The 24467-nt window shown below is 39.3% G+C and overlaps 1 protein-coding gene across 1 annotated transcript; it reads right to left on the minus strand.

Annotated features, from left to right (window-relative positions):
- Nucleotides 1-3749: 3749 nt before the first annotated feature.
- On the minus strand, nt 3750-10010 carry ADAM21 (ADAM metallopeptidase domain 21). Its single transcript, XM_039251838.1, has 2 exons — nt 9937-10010; nt 3750-6296 (listed from the first exon to the last, which is right to left on the minus strand). Exon 2 carries the CDS (start codon nt 6153-6155, stop codon nt 3993-3995), a length of 2163 nt encoding a protein of 720 aa, XP_039107769.1. The 5' UTR covers nt 6156-6296; nt 9937-10010; the 3' UTR covers nt 3750-3992.
- Nucleotides 10011-24467: the final 14457 nt, after the last annotated feature.

Genomic DNA, 24467 nt, shown 5'->3' on the forward strand with positions numbered 1-24467 from the left:
TCTCCAATTCCACCGAGAAGTGGGCTTGCTGGGTTACATGGTAAGTAAATGTTTAAATTTACAAGAAACTGCCAAACTATCTTCCAGAGTGTACATTTACACTTCTACCAACAATAAGAGTTCCAATTGCTTCATATCCTCAACCAGCACTTAGTACTGTCAATTCTTTTTTTAACTGTGCTAATAGGTGTGTAATGGTATCTCATGGTAGTTTTAATGTGCATTCCTTTACTGAATAATGACGTTAAACAACTATTCAGATGCCTATTTATTATCTTTCTATGCTCTTTGATAAAGAGCTTTTATCAAGTCCTTTGCTCTTTTAAAAATTGGGGTTTTGTTTTGCTTGTTGAGTTTTGAGATTCCTTTATATACTCTGGATACAGGTCCCCAGCTGAATATGTGATTTGCATACATTTTTCTTCCAAACTTTGCTTGTTTTTTTTTTTTCATTCTTTTGATAGTGCCTTTCACAGAGCAAAAGATTTCTGATGAAGTCCTATGTATTAATATAGGATAAGATCCTATATGTTTGTTATAAGGAAGTTAAATTCTACACACTAATCTTGATATGACTGACTGGTCCAGCCCTAGTGAACTCAATTGACATAAAGTAATAATGCAGTTTTCCTAAAATTAGAAATGTTGCAAAAGGTGTGGCTTCTTATAAAAACCTACAAGTAAATAATGTGACTAACAAATTAACTTTAAATTATAATACAGAATCTTAATTTACCAGTAAAACAGTAAACAATGGCTAATAAAATATATTGGAACAACTGGTTAACCAATTGAAAAATATATGGTTGGAGTCCTGTTTCGCTTCTTATAGCAAATAAAATCCAGATTTCAGTATTAAAACTGAAGCCAACATAATCAGAGAAAATAAAAAGGATTCTCTCAAAGTAATCTCAAGCAAAACTGTACAACCCAGTAAATAAAATATTAGATTAATAGGGGATTCTGGGTGACTCAGTTGGTTGTGTCTGACTCTTGATTTCAGCTTAGGTCATGATCCCAGGGTCATGGGATTGAGCCCTGCATCAGGCTCTGTGCTGAGCATGGATCCTGCTTAAGATTCTGTCTCCCCCTCTGCCCCTCTCCTCAGCTTGTGTGCTCTCTCTCTCAAATTAAAAAAATATATATATTATATTGATAAATTTGACTATAATCAAATTTAACCTTGTTTTTGTTTTGTTTTGTTTTAATTTTTTAAATATTTATTTATTTTTGAGAGCGAGAAAGAGAGAGCAGGGGAGGGATAGAGAGAGAGGGAGACATAGAATCTGAAGCAGGCTCCAGACTCTGAGCCATCAGCACAGAGTCCGATGCGGGGCTTAAACTCACGAATCATGAGATCGTGACCTGAGCAGAAGTCAGATGCATACCTGTCTGAGCCACCCGGGTGCCCCATTTTTGTTTTCTTTCGTCTTATGAAAAACAATTTCAAAAGAGAATCAATAAATTGGAGTAGCTACCTTTCATCTCTATGTGAGCATATATACTTAAAACATGTGAACCTTTCTCTGACTTATCTTCTAAAACTAGGTTTAATTAGATTGTCTTCTTGGTTCATCCTTCCCTGTTTCTATGGTTCCACTAGACATCCTTTTCTTCTGTCTGTCCCTGGCTGTTAGACTTTCTTCTATTCTATTCCTAGAGTCTATCAAAGAGATGACTACAAAGTGACAGGAGCACACAAGTAGAACATCTAATATTTCACAAGGAAATGCTTTTTCAAAGATAATATGTTTGACCTCTATTAAGAGAAAAATAGGAGTTTCCCAAGGCAAGAGGACTGGGGGAAGACGGTAAACAGCATTTTGGCAATGGGAATTACATGTACAGGTGTGCAGAATCATGACACAGCCAAGTATATTCAAAACAAAAAATAGCCAGAGGATGCAATATGTGCAAAGCATAATGGAAAATTATATTATAAAGGTCGTTTGACTCAATTTACAAAGATTGGCATTCAGATATTATGGGACTGGGGCACCTGAGTGGCTCAGTCGATTAAGCCTCCGACTTCGGCTCAGTTCATGATCTCACGGTTCTTGATTTTGAGCCCCACATCAGACTCTGTGGTGACAGTTCAAAGCCTGGAGCCTGCTTTGGATTCTGTGTCTCCCTCTCCCTCTGTCCCTCCCCTGCTCATTCTCTCTCTCTCTCTCTCTCTCTCTCTGTCTCTGTCTCTGTCTCTAAAATAAACATTAAAAAAATTAAAAGCAAAAGAAATTATCTGCACCATATACAGAAAGTGTCTGATTAGACATGTATTTTTTTTTATGTTTTATTTATTTTTGAGAGAGAGAGAGAGACAGCATGAGCAGGGGAGGATCAGAGAGAGAGACACACACACACAGAATCCAGACAGGCTCCAGGCTCTGAGCTAGCTGTCAGCACAGAGCCCGGCGCAGGGCTCAAACCCATAAACTGTGAGATCATGACCTGAGTCGAAGTCATATGCTTAACTGACTGAGCCACCCAGGCGCCCCAAGATATGTATTTTCAAGAGACAGGATTTCCAAATAAACTGAGGAGAAGAAAAATTGGGGGTCAAAGAAACTGGGAAGGCACCAAAGGGAACATTATAAATTCATGTATTTTAAATATTTAAAGTTTAATTTTGAACAAGAGCTGCATTCGTTTTCAAAAGAGGACCAAAGTATTGTTTTTACTTCCTAATTAATTTCATGCAGTTAATTCACTCAAATTAATTACTTCATCCAAATATGTATTCTGTATTAGGCATTGTTCTTGATATTGGGATATAACAACAAAAGACAAAAACAACCCTGACCTCATAGAGATTATATTCTGATATTCAAAGCAAATACTTCAAGAGCATACCCAACCTGCCAAATTAAAGCAAAGAGAGCCAGACAAGACTGGCTAGGAAGGACAAAAGGAAGAGGGTCAGGAGTTTTTATTAAACAAACAATTTGTTTATACTTTAATAAAAATTAATTTCTTTCTCTCTTTTGGAGAAAATTATAATTTTTCTTTCCAGATTTTGGAGCAGAATGTTAGAAACATTTGAGTAATTTCTCCTCCTTTATACATCTCTTTTGATAGCAATGGACACTGTTGCTACAGGGAATTCCATTCTGCACATACCCTTCTGCTGGCCACTGATGGGATGTCCCATCCCACCACCCCAGAAAGTCACATTTATTAACCTAATGTCTATAGAGTTCTCCTGATGGCATGAACTTGGCAGTCTGTTTGTTCTGTGCTTATCATTGGGAAAACATTTCTATGATCCCAAATCCCAATCCCAGTGAAAATCACATAAGTACCCAGCTGCTGATAAATGGAATCCACTGTGTCAACAAGAAATAACATTCTCTGCACCGTTGAGAGCACCAAATCCTAACTACTAGACCACCAGGGAACTCTGCACCTTTGAAAAGTTACTTTGGGGGGCGCCTGGGTGGCTTAGTCGGTTAAGCGTCCGACTTTTGCTTAGGTCATGATCTCACAGTTCGTGGGTTCGAGCCCCGCATCGGGCTCTGTGCTGACTGCCAGCTCAGAGCCTGGAGCCTGTTTCAGTCTGTGACTCCCTCTCTCTCTGACCCTCCCCTGCTCACGCTGTCTCTCTCTCTCGCCTAGAAATAAATAAAACATTAAAAAAAAAAAAAAAAGAAAAGTTACTTTGGAAGTAAATGAAGTCTGGGTTCTCAGATGCCTGTCTCCTGCCTTTCCCATGCATCATACCTGTGCTCAATAAATACGTAGAGGACTAATTTGTGGGAAATGGGAGTTTTATTTGCTGCTTATAACAATGAATAGTAGATAGGAAGATATTAGGAAGTGCCTTTGCTTAGTGGCAATGTTCTTGGTATTTCTGATACTGACAAAAGGGAAGGTCCCTGCATTTTTCTGTAAATTGTCAATAATGTGATTTTGTTTTAGGCATGTAGTAATATTTCCACTACCAAGAGACTAAAACTTAATAATGCACAGGATATTAAATTAGAGGCATTTTCCTAACCTGAAGACTGTGCCTTAGTCTCCTTGGGACCAAAGTGTTTTCTAAAGTACATAAGTACAGCAGTTGACAGTAAAAACAAAACAGACAAAGTAAGACTCACAACTAGTAGCAAGGAAACTTTTTTGGCAGCTGCTGGGCCACTGTCAACACTACCTCCATAGCCTCTGTCCAGGCAGTACGGTGGGGACCACCCATAGTCACAGTGGCAGTGACGCTTATTATTGCAGATCCCCTTCATGTTGCAGGTCTCAGCCAGGCAGCCTTGTGACAAGAGAGACAGACTGACACACTTCTTGTGAATGCAGATCTTTCCTGGACCACACATGGTGCCGTCTTTTACTTCACCAACATCAGGTGTGTCCATTCCTACATGATAGTCAATACTCCAGCAGATGACACCATTGATGTGAGCTTGCTGCAAATTAGAATGATCTCTCAGGTGGGGAATAACCCTCACATTCTCACACTGAACTCTGCCACAGAAGATATCTGAGGTATTACATTTTAGGTATGTTGTGCCATTTATACCACAGTGGCCAAAACGGTTTCCCAGGGTGTTGATTTCTTTGTAGCAACTCTGAGATGCACCCTTTGCACCTTCACCAAAAATCTCCCTGCATTGTTCTTCATGGTTGTTACATCTCCCTCCATAGCAGTAGGCATTGTCACCACAGGGAACCCCATCCTGCACATATGCATCTTCAGGGCACTGATGGGATGTCCCATCGCACCACTCTGGAAGGTCACATTTATTAACCTGATGTCTACAGAGTTTCCCCGATGGCATGAACTTACAGTCTTTGCAACAAAGCCCAAAAGCACAAGCAGCCCCAGGCCTCAGAGTGCAGCTCAACAGACAACAGGGATCTTGTTCACACTGCTTTATAGATCCACAGTCACATTCCTCTTCTCCTTCAACCACACCATTCCCACAGCGCTTCAGCATAAAGACTTGCCCTGGATGTGGAATATTGTGTAGACATGATCCCTGGTTTAAAGTGGTCTTTGTAAAATCTGTGTAGCTACAATTGGTGAATTTCCTTGCTGGAACTCTGGTAGCATTCATGATGCAACCACTTTGCTCACACAAACAGAATTCTTCATCATGCTGCATACCCAAAGTGTGTCCTAATTCATGGGCGACAGTGAGGGCAAAAAGAGGCCAGGAGTCTCCTTGGAAATTATTAACACCACAGTCAATAGGAGGTTGACATATTCCTGCAACATAGGCTATACCAAGTACATTTATAAGTGAATTTTTTATGAAAAAATGTGCAACATCATACTGAATCTGGGAAAGACTGATTTGTTTCCAAAGAGAGAAATCCTTCAGAACCTGTTCTATGCTTATCACTGGGAAAATATTTCTTTGATTCCAAATCTCAATCCCAGTCAAAATCACATAAGTACCCAACTGCTGATAAATGGAATCTACTATGTTGACAACAAGAAACACATCCTCCTGTACCTTTGAGAAGTTGCTTTGAGAATAAATTAAGAAATTATGCTCTACCACCACAATCAGCTCCAGAAACCATGAGTGGGTCCACCATTTATCATTAGAATTTTGTTTCAGAGTTGATTTGTTAGCTTCTTCAAATCTCAACTGTTGGAGTGCAATTTCCTTCTTTGTTAAGCCACATCTCATAGGTGGGATTTGTGTCTCATTAGTGTTTATCTCATAAACCAAGTGTTCAAATGTGGTAGAATGCCTGATGGGCTCAATTTCATAAGCAAGGTCATTTATCTGCAGCATTCCTCGAAAACCTCCAGAACAGGTACTGAGGGCAACCAGGGACGCGGGGACTCCTTCCACGTAACCATGATAGTAGCAGTCATCAGGAACAAAAGGCTGATCCTGGCTGAGGGCCTGCTGGTCTGTGTAGGTGAACATCAGGAAGTATTTAGAAACCAAGAGCTTCTTGATCTTCATGTGGACAACATGTCTCCGGCCCCCAAACCGCAGGCTGTAGGAGAGCCAGCCTGGACTGTTTGCACTTCTGCCCTTGCCAGTCACCTTCAAAGGGACTACCACTTCCGGTGAGCCGAGCTGTTGGGAGGGCCCAGCCTGGGAGAAGCTGGAAGGGAACAAAGACATTCCAAACCAGAACAGCAGGAGAACAACTCTCATGGCCACCTCAGACTCACCAGCCACCATTATGAAGCTGCCATTATAAAGGCATCTGTCCAGGGAAAAAGAGTGTGAGGCACTGCTGGTCTGGTTCCTCCTAATTGGTCATTGTGTAGAGCTGACTTTTAAGGATCTGTGTCCTGGCAGAGTTGGACATCTGCTGTGGTGCTAAAAGTGAAAATAAAAGGGTAGGGAGGTGGGGGGATTGGGTAATGAAAATGGGAGAGAAAGAATTGAATGACAAGAAAGTGATTAATGAATTAAGAAAATGCTTTGGAGTTGCTTTCAATAAATGGGGGGGGGGGGAATTTAAAGGGGTATAAATAAGACAGTCAGTATTGGCCATATGTTGATAATTGTTAAAGTTCGATGATAGGTACTTGGGTTTTCATACAATCATCTCAATCCGTGTAGGTGGTATGAAAATCTCCATAATGACAAGTTAAAGCCAAACTAAAGAGACTTAAGAATAGGGTGACTCTGTATCTCAGTTTGTCCAAGACCCTGTTGGTCTATGCCTGTTACCTCTGCATAACTACTGATACTGTCCCCTATTGACTGTCAAAACTGGAGAGATCACAAATAATCACAGTTCTGATGTCAGTTTGCATTGATCTTATGATTTGCTTTAATCTTTCTTCATTGCAAGTTATTTACTTGTCTCCTCACTGTATTTGCCTTCATTCACAGCTCTGTGGACTGCAAGATCGCTGAGTGCAGAATTTATGATTTTAACTCATTTTAGCACCTCCTATAATGCGTAGTATAGTTCTTTTTTTTTTTTTTTTAATTTGAGAGAGAGCATGTGCAAGTTGGGGAGAAGGGCGGGGGGGGGTGGGGAAAGAGAGAAAATCTTAAGCAGGCTCCATGGCCAGTGTGGAGCCTGACGCAGGTCTCAGTCTCACCCCCCTGAGATCATGACCTGAGCCGAAAAAAGAATCAGATGCTCAACTGACTGAGCCACCCAGACACGCCTATAGTTCTTTATGCAATGAAAAATGAAAAGAGGGGAGAGGAGTGGCGAAGTACTTGGGTTATGGATGAATGCTATTTAAAATGTATTCGTATTTGATTATTATTTTCCGAAAAGTAAAAAATTCCTAAAAAGCTGACATCCTCTAAAGGCATGGGGAGAACAACATCGGTATCTGTAGAAAAATGTCAAAGACAAAGGAAAATTCCTTATAAAGAGAAAATGAGAATCTATAAAGTTCAAAGGCTTGGGAAAAGGAACTCTTTTCTTGAGGCGACATCATCAGAGTGCCTGGAATTTTAGGGTTGTCCAGGAAGATTGCTCATGTTTGCTTCAATATATTTACCAACAGCTTTTGACAGCAGATAATTTCTGCCTCTGGCATGCAGTCTGACTAGCAACACTCATCCATTTCTTTCCTTGTGCATTAAACAACTATTTATGTCTTTGGAGTATATGAAGTACAGACATTGTCCTAGATACTAGAGCACTAAAATAAAAATAGAGAGCATTAACTAAATTATCAATTTAAGGCAGAAATTTGTGGCAGACACAAGAATGAACTTTAAGGGGCCCATAATGTTGTATTTAATATTTTAAATGTTTTGTGTCCTTTTGCTGAGGAGAGTGTCTGTAGGCTTCATCATAGTCTCAACTGAATGACAAAAATTAGGCTAAGAAGCACTGAGTTTGTGGAAAAACAGCCACACAATCAGACCATTATAATATGATCTGAACCAGATTAATTTAAGGCGAGTAAAGGTTATGACTTAGGGTCTCTTTGTATATAGACCTCCATAAACCCCCGGGAGATTTTATGCAATGAGAACACTCATCAATATAAGAGTGATCAAAATGAGCCACTACACAGGAAAATTTGAAATGCCCTGAAATATTACAACTCATATGTAAAAAACTTGATAGTTTTTCTGAAATTCAATAATTTATGTAATTATTTTGTTACCAATAACAAATTGTGAAGCTGAATTTTTTCAAACAAACAAAACCAAACTTGGATTAACTCTGTCACATGCTTTTTCCACTTCTTTATCAAAACTAGCATACACTACTGCGGGGGGGGGGGGATACTCTTAAAACAATATGTGTGAAGATCTTAAAAAAGGTAATGCACAGTTGGAACTGGAATAGTTTGTCCAGGTTCTCCATCCTAAGAAACACAGATAAGAAGTCAGCAGCTGATATTTCACACCCTCCTTTGCCTTACTGCTCTTTTCTTCATTTTCCAGGACATTACATTTACACATCCCTAATATTCTGAGTTTCCTCATTTATGTGTAGTGTCAGCTAAAAATTCATTTTGATTGCCTTTTAATCACAGAGTTAAATAGTTAACCAGGTCGACGTCATCTTTTCCTTTTTAATATACATTATTTTAGTTTCTTATTTATTCTAGATTTGCTATATGGATGCTGGTAGATAGGAGGATGTATTGATCTGAACAATATCCTTAGTGTTAACCTGCCTGGAGAGTTTGGACCCATGTGAGCAGTGGATAAACACTTTATTCCAAGGTGCCAGTAGCCCACCAGGGAACAGCAAAGTTCATAGACAAATTCAACTATATGAAAACTTCTAAGGCTGAAGACTGGGTGAAATCTTGACTTCTAGATTTGTTCTCCGTAGATTTCTTTGTATGTTTGTTGTTTATTATGCAGTGGGAATCATTGTGGATGGAAGGATGGGAAGTGAGAAGGGCCAATAGAGTGTTGTAGAGAAGGCTGCTAGACTCTATAAACCATGTCCTATCATTCGCAGAACTCATCTTGAGACCAAGGAACGAAAGGAAATTCTCAAAAGAATCTTTGAGCCATATTCATTGTCCTCATTATATTATTCTTAGGGCCTCAGCTACCCAAACTCCTAAAGGAACATCACCCTCCATTAACACTGTTAAGTAGTGTCATTTAAAATCTTTATTTTTCTAATGTTATTGGAATATCAAAGTAGACAACAGCTGTCCTCCATATGTTTTATCAACTCTTTCTTTCCCTACAGCTATGTCAAATTCCTAAAGAGCTCTCTACCTGTGCATCTCCACTCTTACTGCATCATGCTTGAATGCACTATTTTCCCATCTCTCTGTCACCAATGCCTGAATTAGAGTCATGAAACCAATTTAATGGTTCATGACCTGCAATTTTTTTAAAGAAAATTAAATAAAAATATTAGAGGACATTCCTAGAAGTCCCTTAGCAACTCATACAGATGGTACCAAAATTTTGGGGGTGTTTGTGTATATGTGGCCACTGAATCACAATATTAAATGGATTTCTTATTCAACACAATTTAAAAAATATATCTATAGTGATGCCAAATCTAAAGACAAAATGCTTTCTACGATTTTCACTGTTGCATACCTATACGAACCCACACGCATTTCTACCTCCATTTATCCCACTCCATATCCCAGTCTCAGTGGAAAAGTGATCCTTCCCCAAATTCAGGCAGCAGCCCCTCATCTTCTGTTTCATATCACATCCCTTACCTACATGTGGACTGATTCTGTTAATATTCTCTACTTTCAATTCTATTTCATCTGTTCTTTACTGGCAGTTAGGGTAACCAACTCATTCTAGTTCACCCAGGACTGTCCCCATTTTAAAAGTAAAAGCCCCGTATCCCAGCCATGCCCTCAGTCCGAGGAAAACTGGAATAGCTGATCACCCTACTGCAGCACCTTACTCCCCACTCATGCTCAAGTTTCTTCCATCTTTAAAAAGAGAAGCAAAACAAAAATTAAGGAACTTCACATTATTCATAGTCCTACTCCGGCTCCCAACTAATTCAGAAAACCAAACTTAACAGATAACTTACCAACAGGAGAAACAGCTATTTCCATGGTATTTTTTTTCTTGATGGTTTGTACCCCTCTTATCAATGAACAAAGATTGGTGGTTGACCTCACATAACAAAGGGAGACAAAGCCCTCCTCCTTTTATCTCCTAGTGACTAAGTTCTAAATTCAACTGCTTAGCAACAAGGATCTTTCACTTCTTCATAAACAACTGGCTGTCAAGGATATCTTGCTCTGGCTCCACTAATTCTATGCAACTTCAGTATAATTGGAATTGGCTAGCCTCCCAAGTCCATTCTGTGTCCTTCTACAATATAGCTTCATTTCTGCTTCATAATTTTCCTCATGCTACTGTGTTGGCTTAGACTATTCAATAAGTTTTCACTATGGAACAAAACTGTATCATACATAACTCTGTAGGTCAAGATCAAATTCTAAATCCAGTATCAACTATTTTCTAAATAATCTAGACAACACTGATATACTGCAATTCCCTTTATAATTACCATATTCAATATTTTATACAGTTTATAGCCTTGATTTTCTGTTTTGTACAAGTTTTAAAAATTGAATCTCCTTTTATGTTTTGAGAAAAATATGCTCAAAATCATTTGGTAGAGAATTTATGATATAGTGTTTGCAAAAATAGAATCTATAAGATGACTTTAACTATATAAACATTACATAGAGTAAAAATTAATTCAGTAGAATATTAATGCTAGCCCTGAGTAGATTCTGTTTTAAAAGGATTCTTGGCCAATGAGCCTTGCCACCTTTTAATTTAACTAGGAGATTCGGAGCTCTATAACTGTCAATTGGAAGCATTTTTAATGATGGCTCTTTACAATTTCCTCTCAGAAGAACTTTCTTCTATTCATGCTGGTTTTCTCAGAAATGTGCTGTAGGAGTGCTGACAACACTGACTCCATCCTTGGCCCTCCATCTTGTTCATGTCCATGCAATGACCCCTTTGGGGCTCTGTGTTCCAGGCCTCATGGAGATTAATGTATGGCCTGACCAGAATCCAGGAAGCCTTCTAATGTTTCCCCTGGCGCACAGATGACACAACTTCAGGTAACTACTCTTTGTTCTATAAAATCTGTGGGTTAGGGTCCTGATTTTGCAGAGAATTGCTGCATAGTGCCAAGATCATCGTTCGCTCAATACCCCTGTCCATAAGTAACCCTGAATAAAAGCCTGTGTAAACGGTATGGAATGACTCCCTTCATTTTTATGTTTCAATGTGCCTTCTCAGTCTTGAGAATTTATTACTGTCCCTCTCCACCTTCTAACATTTGCTTGGAGGTTCCTTTTCATAAACTGTCTCATTCATCCAGATAGACCTAGAGGAACCCTGTCTTAGGAAAGGTACATTAAAAGACTTTGGTCTGGAACTGAACTCAGGATGAAATTTGCTCCTATGCCAAGGATGATTAGCAATTAAGAAAACTGGGGTGACTGAGTGGCTCAGTTGGTTGGTCATCCAACTTTAGCTCAGGTCATGATCTCATGGTCCATGAGCTTGAGCCCTGCATCAGCCTGTGCTGACAGCTCAGGTACTGGAGGCTGCTTCATATTCTGTGTCTCCCTCTCTCTGCCCCTCCCCTGTTCATACTCTGTTTCTCTCTCTCAAAAATAAAATAAAAACATTAACAAAAGGGGCGCCTGGGTGGCTTAGTCGGTTAAGCGTCCGACTTTCGCTTAGGTCGTGATCTCGCGGTTCGTGGGTTCGAGCCCCGCGTCGGGCTCTGTGCTGACTGCCAGCTCAGAGCCTGGAGCCTGTTTCAGTCTGTGACTCCCTCTCTCTCTGACCCTCCCCTGCTCACGCTGTCTCTCTCTCTCTCTCCTAGAAATAAATAAAACATTAAAAAAAAACATTAACAATAAACTATTTGTAAAAATAAATTTTAAAAAAATAAAAATCACTAAAAAAAACATTAAAAAATTTTTTAAGAAAACCTATCCCAAGAAATGAGAGAGTAGGACACTGCAGATGCTCAATCCTGGGAAAGTTTTGGTAGCAAGACTAGAGTGCCTGCTTCTGTTAGAGCGGTACCCTCGGAGATCTAGAGATAGGGAAGGATTGAAAGCTTCCAAAACTAGTTTTAGCTTGATCTCTCTTGCTTAAAGATCATTTCTCTTGCTGAAGAAGATCATTTCCTTTAAAAATAGCATGAGGACTTCTGGTTCCAGAAAAGATAAACACTCTTACCCCTATTGGTCTTGCTTACTCTAAGTTAAAAACCAATCTTTATGTATAAAACAAACATAAGAAAGTTCAGAAAGGTGGAGCAAAGAACACAAACTAGCTAAGGATATTGGGACCTAAGGAACACATGGCAGGGATTTCTCTGCATTTTCTTTTCTTTTTTTTTTTTTTTGAACTAAAAAATTTTTTAAACCGCTTTATTGATGAATGATTGACATACAAAAAGCTATACATATTAAATGTGTACAACTTGGTGAGTTTAAGCTGAGGCTTTTTTTTTTTTCAATTTACATCCAAGTTAGTTAGCATATAGTGCAACAATGATTTCAGGAGTAGATTCCTTAATGCCCCTTCCCCATTTAGCCCATCCCCCCTCCCACAACCCCTCCAGCAACCCTCTGTTTATTCTCCACATTTAAGAGTCTCTTATGTTTTGTCCCCCACCCTGTTTTTATATTATTTTTGCTTCCCTTCCCTTATGTTCATCTGCTTTGTATCTTAAATTCCTCATATGACTCACGTCATATGGTATTTGTCTTTCTCTGACTGACTACTTTCACTTAGCATAATACCCTCTAGTTCCATCCACATAGTTGCAAATGGCAAGATTTTCATTCTTTTTGATTGCCAAGTAATACTCAATTGTATATATATGCCACACCTTTATTCATTTGTCCATCAATGGACATTTGGGCTCTTTCCATACTTTGGCTATTGTTGATAGTGCTGCTATAAACATTGGGGTGCATGTGCCCCTTCAAAACAGCATACCTGTATCCCCTGGATAAATACCTAGTAGTGTAATTTCTGGGTGGTAGGGTAGTTCTATTTTTAATTTTTTGAAGAACCCCCATACTCTTTTCTAGAGTGGCTGCACCAGTTTGCATTCCCACCAGCAGTGCAAAAGAGATCCTCTTTCTCTGCATCCTCACCAACATCTTTTGTTGCCTGAGTAGTTAATGTTAGCCATTCTGACAGGTGTTAAGTGGTATTTCAATGTGGTTTTGATTTGTATTTCCCTGATGATGAGTGATGTTGAGCATTACTTCATGTGTCGATTGGCCATCTGGATGTCGTCTTTGGAGAAGTGTCTATTCATGCTTTTGCCCATTTCTTCACTGGATTATTTGTTTTTTGGGTGTTGAGTTTGAGAAGTACTTTATAGATTTTGGATACTAATCCTTTATCTCATATGTCATTAATATGTCATGTTCTCCCATTCCGTTGATTGCCTTTTAGTTTTGCTGATTGTTTCCTTCACTGTGCAGAAGATTTTTATTTTGATGAGGTCCCAATACTTCACTTTTGCTTCTGTTTCCCTTACCTCTGGAGACGTGTTGAGTAAGAAGTTGCTGCTGCTGAGGTCAAAGAGTTTTTTGACTGCTTTCTCCTCTAGGATTTTTATGGCTTCCTGTCTTACATTTAGGTCTTTCATCCATTTTGAGTTTATTTTTGTGTATGGTATAAGAAAATGATCTAGTTTCATTCTTCTGCATGTTGCTGTCCAGTTCTCCCAGCACCATCTGTGGAAGATTTACAAATAGTTTATTGTCAAGATGGTTTCCATATAACACCCTGTCCTCATCCCCACAAGTGCCCCCCTCCATGCCCATCTCACCCCTCCCCCCCCACATCCATCAGTCCTCAGTTTGTTCTCAGCATCCAAGAGTCTCTCATGGTTTGCCTCTCTCCCTTTCCTCCACCATTTCCCCCCTTCTTCTCCCCCACGGTCCTCCGTTAAGTTCCTCCTAATCCTCCTATACGTGCAAACATATGATGTTTGTCCTTCTCTGCCTGACTGATGTCACTCAGCATAACACCCTCAAGGTCCATCCATGTTGCTACACATGGCCAGATTTCATTCTTCTCATTGCCATGTAACATTTCATCGTATAGATAAACCACATCTTCTTGATCCGTTCATCCGTTGATGGACACTTAGGCTCTTTCCATGTTTTAGCTATTGTTGAGAGTGCTGCTATGAACATTGGGGGACATGTGCTCCTATGCATCAGCACTTCTGTATCCTTTGGGTAAATTCCTAGCAATGCTATTGCTGGGTCCTAGGGGAGTTCTATTGTTAATTTCCTGAAGAAACTTCACATTGTTTTCCAGAGGGGCTGTACCAGTTTACATTCCCACCAACAGTGTAGGAGGGTGCCCGTTTCTCCACATCCTCGCCAGCATCTAGAGTTCTCTGATTTGCTCATTTTAGCCACTCTGACTGGCGTGAGGTGGTATCTCAGGGTGGTTTTGATTTGTATTTCCCTGATGAGGAGGGATGCTGAGCATCGTTTCATGTGTCTGTTGGCCATCTGGATGTCCTCTTTGGAGAAGTGTCTGTTCATGTCTTCTGCCCATTTCTTCACTGGGTTGTTTGTTTTTCGGGCGTGTAGTTTGGTGAGTTCCTTATAGATTCTGGATATTAACCCTTTATCTGATATGTCATTTGCAACTATCTTTTCCCATTCCGTTGGTTGCCTATTAATTTTCTGGGTTGTTTCCTTGGCTGTGCAGAAGCTTTTAATCTTGATGAGGTCCCAACAGTTTATTTTTGCTCTTGATTCCCTTGCTTTTGGGGATGTGTCAAGTAAGAAGTTGCTGCGGTGGAGGTCAAGGAGGTTGTTTCCTGCTTTCTCCTCTAGGGTGTTGATAGTTTCCTGTCTCACGTTCAGGTCCTTTATCCATTTTGAGTTGATTTTTGTGCATGGTGTGAGAAAATGATCTAGTTTCATTCTTCTGCATGTTGCTGTCCAGTTCTCCCAACACCATCTGTTAAAAAGGCTGTCTTTTTTCCATTGGATATTCTTTCCTGCTTTGTCAAAGATCAGTTGGCTGTATACTTTTGGGTCCACTTCTGAGTTCTCAATTCTGTTCCATTGGTCTATGTGTCTGTTTTTGTGCCAATACCATACTGTCTTGAGGATGACAGCTTTGTAGTAGAGGCTGAAGTCTGGGATGGTGATACCTCCCGTTTTGGTTTTATTTTTCAGTATTACTTTGGCTATTCGGGGTCTTTTGTGGTTCCATACAAATTTTTGGATAGTTTGTTCTAGTTTTGAGAAGTATGCTGGTGCAATTTTGATTGGAATTGCATTGAATGTGTAGAGTGCTTTAGGTAGTAATGACATCTTAACTATATTTATTCTTCCTATCCATGAGCATGGAATGTTTTTCCATTTCTTTGTGTCTTCTTCAATTTCCTTCATAAGTTTTCTATAGTTTTCATCATACAGATCTCTTGTATCCTTGGTTAGGTTTATTCCGAGGTATTTTATGGTTTTTTGTGCAATTGTGAATGGGATCAGTTTCTTGATTTCTCTTTCTGTTGCTTCATTATTGGTGTATAAAAATGCAACCGATTTCTGTACGTTGATTTTGTACCCTGCAACTTGGCTGAATTCTTGGATCAGTTCTAGTAGGCTTCTGGTGGAGTCTGTCGGGTTTTCTATGTAGAGTATCATGTCATCTGCGAAGAGTGAAAGTTTGACTTCCTCTTTGCCAATTCTGATGCCTTTGATTTCCTTTTGTTGTCTGATGGCTGATGCTAGGACTTCCAGCACTATGTTAAACAACAGTGGTGAGAGTGGACATCCCTGTCGTGTTCCTGATCTCAGGGGGAAAGCTCTCAGTTTTTCCCCGTTGAGGATGATGTTAGCTGAAGGCTTCTCATAGATGGCTTTGATGATGTTTAAGTAGGTTCCTTCTATCCCAACTTTCTCGAGAGTCTTTATTAAGAAGGGATGCTGTATTTTGTCAAATGCTTTTTCTGCATCTATTGACAGGATCATATGGTTTTTATCTTTTCTTTTATTGATATGATGGATCACATTGATTGATTTGCGAATGTTGAACCAGCCCTGTAACCCAGGAATGAATCCCACTTGATCTTGGTGGATGATTCTTTTGATATGCTGCTGGATTCGATTTGCAAGGATCTTGTTGAGAATTTTTGCATCCGTATTCATCAAGGATATTGGCCTATAGTTCTCTTTTTTTGCTGGATCTCTGTCTGGCTTGGGAATCAGAGTGATGCTGGCTTCATAAAATGAGTCCGGGAGTTTTCCTTCGACTTCTATTTTTTGGAATAGCTTGAGAAGAATTGGGATTAATTCTGTTTTAAATGTCTGGTAGAATTCCCCAGGGAAACCATCAGGTCCAGGGCTCTTATTTGTTGGGAGATTTTTGATCACTGATTCGATTTCTTCACTCGTTATGGGTCTGTTCAGGTTTTCTATTTCTTCCCGTGTGAATTTTGGTAGTGAGTGTGTGTTTAGGAATTTGTCCATTTCTTCTAAGTTGTCCAATTTGTTGGCATATAATTTTTCATAGTATTCCCTGATAATTGCTTGTATTTCTGAGGGGTTGGTTGTAATAAGTCCATTTTCATTCATAATTTTGTCTATTTGGGTGCTCTCTCTTTTCTTTTTGATAAGCCTGGCTAGAGGTTTGTCAATTTTGTTTACTTTTTCAAAAAACCAACTCTTGGTTTCATTGATCTGTTCAATTGTTTCTTTGGTCTCTATGTTGTTTATTTCTGCTCTAATTTTTACTATTTCTCTTCTTCTACTGGGTTTAGGGCGTTCTTGTTGCTCTGCCTCTAGCTCCTTTAGGTGAGCTGTTAGATTTTGGACTTGTGCTTTTTCTAATCTCTTGAAATAGGCCTGGAGAGCAATGTACTTTCCTCTTAGGACTGCCTTGGCCGCATCCCATAGATTTTGAATTGTTGTGTTTTCATTTTCATTTGTTTCCATATATTTTTTAATTTCCTCTCTAATTGCCTGATTGGCCCATTCATTCTTTAGAAGGGTGTTCTTTAACCTCCATGTTTTTGGCGGTTTTCCAGACTTCTTCCTGTAATTGATTTCAAGTTTCAAAGCATTGTGATCTGACAGTGTGCATGGTATGATCTCTATTCTTTTATATTTATTGAGGGCTGCTTTATGTCCCAGTATGTGATCTATCTTGGAGAATGTGCCATGCGCACTTGAGAAGAAAGTAAATTCCCTGGCCTCAGGATGTAAAGTTCTAAATATATCCGTCAGATCCATCTGGTCCAATGTGTCTTTCAAGTCCATTATTTCTTTAGTGATTTTCTGTCTGGTTGACCTATCCATTGCTGTAAGCGGAGTATTAAAGTCCCCTGCTATTAGCACATTCTTATCTATAAGCTTGTTTCTGTTTGTGATTAATTGTTTTAGATATTTAGGTGCTCCCATATTCGGTGCGTAGACATTTATGATTGTTAGTTCTTCCTGATGGATGGACCCTGTAATTATTATGTAGTGCCCTTCTTCATCTCTTGTGATTGTCTTTAATTTAAAGTCCAGTTTGTCTGATATAAGTATAGCTACTCCGGCTTTCTTTTGATTTCCTGTAGCATGATATATATTTCTCCATCCCCTTACTTTTAATCTGAAGGTATCTTCCAGTCTAAGATGAGTTTCTTGTAGACAGCAGATAGATGGATTTTGTTTTTTTATCCATTCTGCTACCCTATGTCTTTTGATTGAAGCATTCAGTCCATTTACATTCAGTGTTATTATTGAAATATGTGGGTTTAGAGTCTTTGTGTCTTTTGTGGGGTTCACGTTTGTGGTGGTGTCTCTGGTATCTTTGTTCCTTGCAACATTTCCTTCAGAGCGTCCCCCTCAGGATTTCTTATAGGGCTGGCTTAGTGGTGACAAATTCTTTCAATTTCTGTTTATTTGGATAGACTTTTATCTCTCCTTCTATTTTGAATGACAGGCTTGCTGGATAGAGGATTCTTGGCTGCATATTTTTTCTGTTCATCACATTGAAGATCTCCTGCCATTCCTTTCTGGCCTGCCAAGTTTCAGTAGATAGGTCTGTCACCACTCTGATAGGTTTCCCTTTGTATGTTAGGGCCCTTTTCTCCCTAGCTGCTTTCAAAATTCTCTCTTTGTCCTTGTATTTTGCCATTTTTACTATGATATGCCGTGCAGAAGATCGATTCAAGTTACGTCTGAGGGGAGTCCTCTGAGCCTCTTGTATTTCAACGTTTACTTCCTTCCCCAGGTTGGGGAAGTTCTCTGCTATAATTTGTTGCAGGACTCCTTCAGCACCTTTCCCTCTCTGTTCCTCTTCTGGGATTCCTGTGATATGGATATTGTTGCATTTGACCATATCACTGAGCTCTTGAACTCTTCTTTCATGTTCCTGGATCAGTTTGTCTCTCTTTTTCTCAGTTTCCTCTTTTTCTATCATGGTGTCTTCTAAATCACTTATTCTCCTTTCTGCTTCTTCAATCCATGCATTAGAGGCCTCTAATTTATTATTTATCGCATTTTTAAATACATCATGCCTATTTTTATTCTCCATGTTGCTTGTAGCCATAGTTTTTTTGATGTCCTCTATGCTTTTTTCAAGTCCAGCTATTAATTTTATGATTATTGTTCTAAAATCTTGTTCAGTTATGCTGCTTATATCTGTTTTTGAGCAGTTCATTAGCTGTCAATTCTTCTTGGAATTTCTTTGGAGGAGTGCTCTTTCGTTTCATCATTTTAGTAAGCTTTATGTCTCTTGTTAGTTTTAAAGACTTGTTATGCTCTCTGCACCTGTGAGCGCTGCTGTACCCAAGAAAACTCTTTGACTGTCCAGGGCCTATCCTTTCGGAGAGTGTTTTTTTGAATGGTATCTTTTGGTCTCTCTTGTTTAGACCTTGGTTATTTTATTTTCCTACTCATAGTGACATATGGGACTCTCCACCTTGTGTACTTTGGCTTGTTTCTTGAGGTAGCCCTGGAGAACAAAACAGACAGACAAACACACAGGGAGCAGAGGCACACAAATGCACAGACAAATCCAACTAACATGCAAACTGAGAGGGAAAATGATAAAGTTAAGAGAAAAGACGGAGGAGGGAAGGCAAATAATAGAAAGTTAAAAAATACATAAAAAGGTCTAAAAGAAGAAAAGGAAAAAAGAAGAAAACCAATGGACAAAGAACAGTTTAAAGCATATAACTGGATTTCCCAGCTATAATTAAATAGCCAGGTGTATGCAGTGCTGGTTGAAGACCATAGAGAAAGAGAGAGAAGACAGGGCGGGGATGAGGCAAAATCGGAAATAGAATGAACAGGCAGAAGGGATAAGAAGCTTTTTTCAAAGAGCTAAAGGGTGGAATATGGTTGGATAGGTGAGAGAAGGACACTGGTGTTATCCAGAGAAACTATATAGTCTGATTACTCCTGAGAGAAAGAGATGAAAAGATCAGTAGGTATAGAATTACATCTACAGAATGGACTAAATGTGACTGTTTAAGCAAGCCAGTGACCAGAGTTAATCAGGTCAGTGTTCCGGGAAAAAAAAAAGGGGGTGGGGGGCAACTCTCAAGCAGGGATGGGCATGGTGTGCTCCAATGCATCAGACAGGAGTTCTGCCTTGGCAGTTGTGGGGAGGAGAGTGGCGGCTCTCCAGTCCCTTCTTGAACCAAGCACTGCACCTCGCTCTTTTGGGTGTGTAAACTCCCCGTGCTGGGGGCGCAGTCAAAGCGGGTTGCGCTCTTTAACCCAGGCCAGGCCTCGTTTCCAAATCCCAGTCGGCGTGCCCCACTGAAATTGCTGTAGACACAACCTCACAGGTGATCCCCTCAGGGCAATTCCAAGCCTCTTGCCTAGCCCTGGGGATGGAGCCAGAATTGCTGCTCCCTTCTCCTCCGAGTCGGGTAGGCGCGCATGGGCGGGGGTTTGCCTGCGGGGCGCACCGGGCCCTCTGGAGAGAGGGAAACCAGGTCCCTCTGTGTCTTGTCACCCGAAACCCAAACTCGTGGGCAAATCCAGTTTTTAAGCTCTTCGCCTTCCCTCTAGAGTTCTAGCCGGCCAGGAGTGCGGCAACCCGGTACGCACGCGTGCGGTTCCTCCAAGGGTCCAGCCAGCCAGGAGGACAAAGAAGTGGTCCGCGCATGCGCAGCCCCTCCCGGACAAGTTGGCACACAGGGCTTTGAAGCGCACAGTCCTTCTGTGCCCTGAGCGGAAGCTTTTATGTTTCCCAGCGACAGGGACCGTGTCTTGAGCAGTTTCAGACTCTCTCTTTTTCCCCTCTCACTCCCCGAAGAGGGGAATCGCCCTGTCCATAGAGTCTCCGATCCTGGCCCGATTTTATCTTCCCCAGTTTGCACTCACGTTAGAAGGCTTTCTCAGTGGATTCTGTGTCCTTTTTCTCCCAATCTCTTGGGTTCTGTAAGGTTTCCTATGGCTTGAGATCTTTTCCATGTGAGATATGGGGGTGAGTGCAATGTACGGAGCTCCCTACTTCTCTGCCATCTTGCCCCCTCCCTCCGCAAGGGTGATATTATTAGAAGAGGCCCAGAGAGGTGAGAGTGAACTTTCACACCTTATCAGTATGAGGTTCTCCTTCCTCTTGGCATGTCATCTGAAACCTGGACAATCTACCACCATTTAGCAATAACAGCTCAATGCTTCCACTGCTAGTGCAGTATCAGAGGGGGGCCTGATATTTAAATAAGATCTAAAGCCCCAAAATATAGCACCCAAAGTGCTCAGAATAAAATGAAAATGACCTGTCGTAGAAAGAACTAGGAAAGTTTCAACTTAAATGAGAAAAAACAGTCTGTATCTGCCAACTTCAACAGATGTTGGAGGTATCTGATAAGGATTTTGAAGCAGCAATCATAAAAATGTTTCAGTGGGCAATAACAAATATGATGGAAAGAGTTGAAAAAATAAAAACTTGCAGAAAAATAGTTTCACCAAATAGGTATAATAGGGACAAAACAAAATAATGAAAGTTTTGTAACTGAAAAAATACAAAACCTGAAGCCAAAAAGCCACTGGATGGGCTCAACAACAAAATGGAACAGAGGAAACAAATGGTGAACTTGAATGTACAGAAAGAGTTATTACCAAATCTGGAAAGAGAGAGAAAATAGACTGGAAAAAATATGAAGCCTCTGGGATCTGTAGGACTGTAACAAAAGATCTAACACTCGGGTTTATCACAGTTGCAAAAGAAGAGAAAAATAGGGCAAGGGTAAGAATTACCTAAAGAAATTATGTCTGAAGATTTCTCAAATTTGACAAAAGTAATAGTCTACAGATTCAAGATGTGAGAGAACCATAAAAAGAATATACCCAAAGAAATCCGTACTATGACATATCATAATAAAAATTTGAAAACTGAAGGCAAAGAAAAAATCTTGAAAATGCTTGGAGAGAATCATCTTGCATAATCTTATCTACAGAGGAAAAATAATATGAAAAATAGAGGATTTCTCATTAGAAACCACAGAGGTGAGAAGGAAGTAGCAAAATATTCCACAAGAGTTAAAAAAAATAATAATCCTGAATTTTATATGCAGTAAAAATGTCCATCAGGAATGAAGAGTAAATCAATACATTTTCAAATTAAGGAATGCTAAGAGAAGTTGTCACAGACCTGCCAAAACAGTGGCTAAAGTAAATTCTTGAGACAGAAAATAAATTATAAAACAATGAATCTTACAACAGCACTAAGGAAGGAGAATGGAAGTAAAAACATGAGTAAACAAAATGGACTTTCCTTTTCTTGAATTTACTAAATTATGTTTGATTGCTGAAAAAAATTGTCTAATGTAGTTCTCAATGTATATGGTGGAAATATTTAAGACAAAGACACTAAAAAGGCAATGACAAAAGGGCTTAAAGAAACTGAGGCTTCTACACTTCATTCGAATGAGAAAAATTTTCATAATTAAAACCATAGAAGGCAAAAAAAGTGAAAGACAAAAAACAAGCATAAAGAACAGAAAAAGTTTACAAATATGGTAGATATTAATCAATTATGTCAATTATCACTTTATTTTTAAAATTTTATTTTAGAGAAATACAGAGAGAATGCAAGCAGGGAAGAGGAGTAGAGAGAGAGAAAGAGAGAATCTAAAGCAGGCTCTGTACTGAGTGGAGCCTGGGATCAGGACCCTGGGAACATGACCCAGGCTGAAACCAAGAATCAGAAACTCAACTGACTGAGCCACCCAGCATCCCTAAGTAATCACTTTTAAATGTAAACGGTCTACATATGCTAATAAAAAGACAGAAACTATCAGAAAGTATAAAGATAATTAGTTTAATTTCTTTTATTTCCTTTCACATTTTTATTTAAAGTCTAGTTAGTTACTATACAGTGCAATATTGGTTTCTGGAGTAAAATTCAGTGATTACATACAACACCCAGTGCTCGTCATAACAAGTGCCCTCCTTGATACCTATCCTCAATCTTTCCCACCTCCCACCCATCTCCCTCCATCAACCTCAGTTCGTTTTCCATCATTAAAAATCTCTTATGGTTTACTGCCCCCCCCCACTCTCTTTTTCCCCTTACCTCATGTTCATCTGTTTTGTTTCTTAAATTCTACATATAAGGGAAATCCTATGGTATTTGTCTTTCTCAGACTGACTTATTTTGCTTAACATAATACTCTATAGCTCCACCCATGTTGTTGAAAATGGCAGTATTTCATTCATTTTGATGACTGAGTAATATTCTATCATACAGATATAGATATAGATATAGATATAGATATATACACACCACATCTTCTTTTATCCATTCATCAATTGATAGAAATTTGGGCTCTTTCCATCATTTGCCTGTTATTGGTACTGGTGCTATAAACATCGGGATGCATGTATTCCTTCTAATCAATATTTTTGTATTCTTTGGGTAAATACCTAGTAGTGCAGTTGCTGGATCATAGGATAGTTCTATGTCTAACTTTTTGAGGAACCTCCATACTGTTTTCCAGAGTGGCTGCACCAGTTTGCATTCCCACCAACAGTACAAAAGTGTTCCTCTTTCTTCACATCCTCCCCAACACCTGTTATTTCTTGTGTTGTTGATTTTAGCTATTCTGGCAGGTGTGAGGCAATATCTTATTGTAGTTTTGATTTATATACATCTAATGATGAATGGTGTTGAGCATCTTTTCATGTATCTGTTAGCCATCTGGATGTCTTCTTTGGGAAAACGTCTATTCTTGTCCTCTGCCCATTTTTTTAACTGGATTATTTGTTTTGGGGGCATTGGTTTTGTTAAGTTCTTTATATATTTTGGATACTAACTAAAATATATCACTTGGAAATATCTTCTCCCATTCTGAAGATTGCCTTTCAATTTTAAAAAAATTTTTATGCTTCTTAAAATTGTTTTTTTAATGTTTTTAAATGTTTAATGGTTTTTTATTTCTTCTTCTTCTTTTGTTAATGTGTGTGTGTGTGTGTGTGTGTGTGTGTGTGTGTGTTTTCTTTTAAGCAGGTTTCATGCCCAGCATGGAACCCAACTTCGGGCCCAACCTCATGACTGTGAGGTGAAGACCTGAGTCAAGACCAAGAGACAGATGCTCAATTGAGTGTGCCCCCCAAGTGTCCCTTAAATGTCTGGTAGAATTCCTCTGGGAAGTCATCTGGCCCTGGACTTGTATTTGTTGAGAGAATTTTGATTACTGATTCAATTTCTTTGCTGGTTATGGGCCTGTTCAAATTTTCTATTTCTTTGTTTTGCAATTTTGGTCGTTTGTATGTTTCTAGGAACTTGTCCATTTTTTTGAGATTTCCCAGTTCGTTGGCATATAATTTTTCATAATATTCTCTTATGATTATTTGTATTTCTTTGGTGTTGGTTGTGATATCTCCTCTTTCACTTGTGATTTTATTTGGGTCCTTTCTCTTTTCTTTATGATAAGTCTGGCTAGGAGGTTATCAATTTTATTAATTCTTTCAAAGAACAAGCTCTTAGTTTCATTAGTATAGTCTACTGTGTTTTTTCTTTTATCATTTATTTCTGCTCTAATCTTTATTATTTCCCTTCTTCTGCTGCTGCTATACTTTATTTGCTGTTCCTTTCTCTAGCTCCTTTAGGTGTACTGTTAAGTTGTGTATCTGAGACATTTCTTACTTCTTGAAATAAGCCTGTATTGCAATATCCTTCCCTTTTAGGACTGCCTATGCTGCATCTCAAAAGGTTTTGGACTGTACTATTTCCATTTTCATTTGCTTCCATGTACTTTTTTATTCTTTAATTTCCTGGTTAACCCATTCATCTTTAGTGGTATGTTCTTAAAACCTCCATGTATTTGTAGTTGTTCAAATTTTTTCTGGTGGTTAAATTCAAGTTTCATAGTATTGTGGTCTGAAAATACGCATGATATCTCTATCTTTTTGTATCTGTTGAGGGCTGATTTGTGACCCAGTATGTGATCTATTCTCTGGAGAATGTTCCATGTGCACTCAACAAGAATATGTATTCTGCTATTCTGCTGCTTTAGGATGAAATGCTCTGAATATATCTGTTAGGTCCATCTGGTCCTGTGTGCTATTCAAAGCC

Source organism: Hyaena hyaena, unplaced genomic scaffold (genome assembly GCF_003009895.1).
Source record: "Hyaena hyaena isolate Hyena2069 unplaced genomic scaffold, ASM300989v1 scaffold_400, whole genome shotgun sequence".
NCBI classification, from domain to species: domain Eukaryota; kingdom Metazoa; phylum Chordata; class Mammalia; order Carnivora; family Hyaenidae; genus Hyaena; species Hyaena hyaena.

Coding starts and splice junctions, on each gene's coding strand:
- ADAM21 (XM_039251838.1), bottom strand. CDS start 6,155: ATGGTGGCTGGTGAGTCTGAGGTGGCCATGAGAGTTGTTCTCCTGCTG.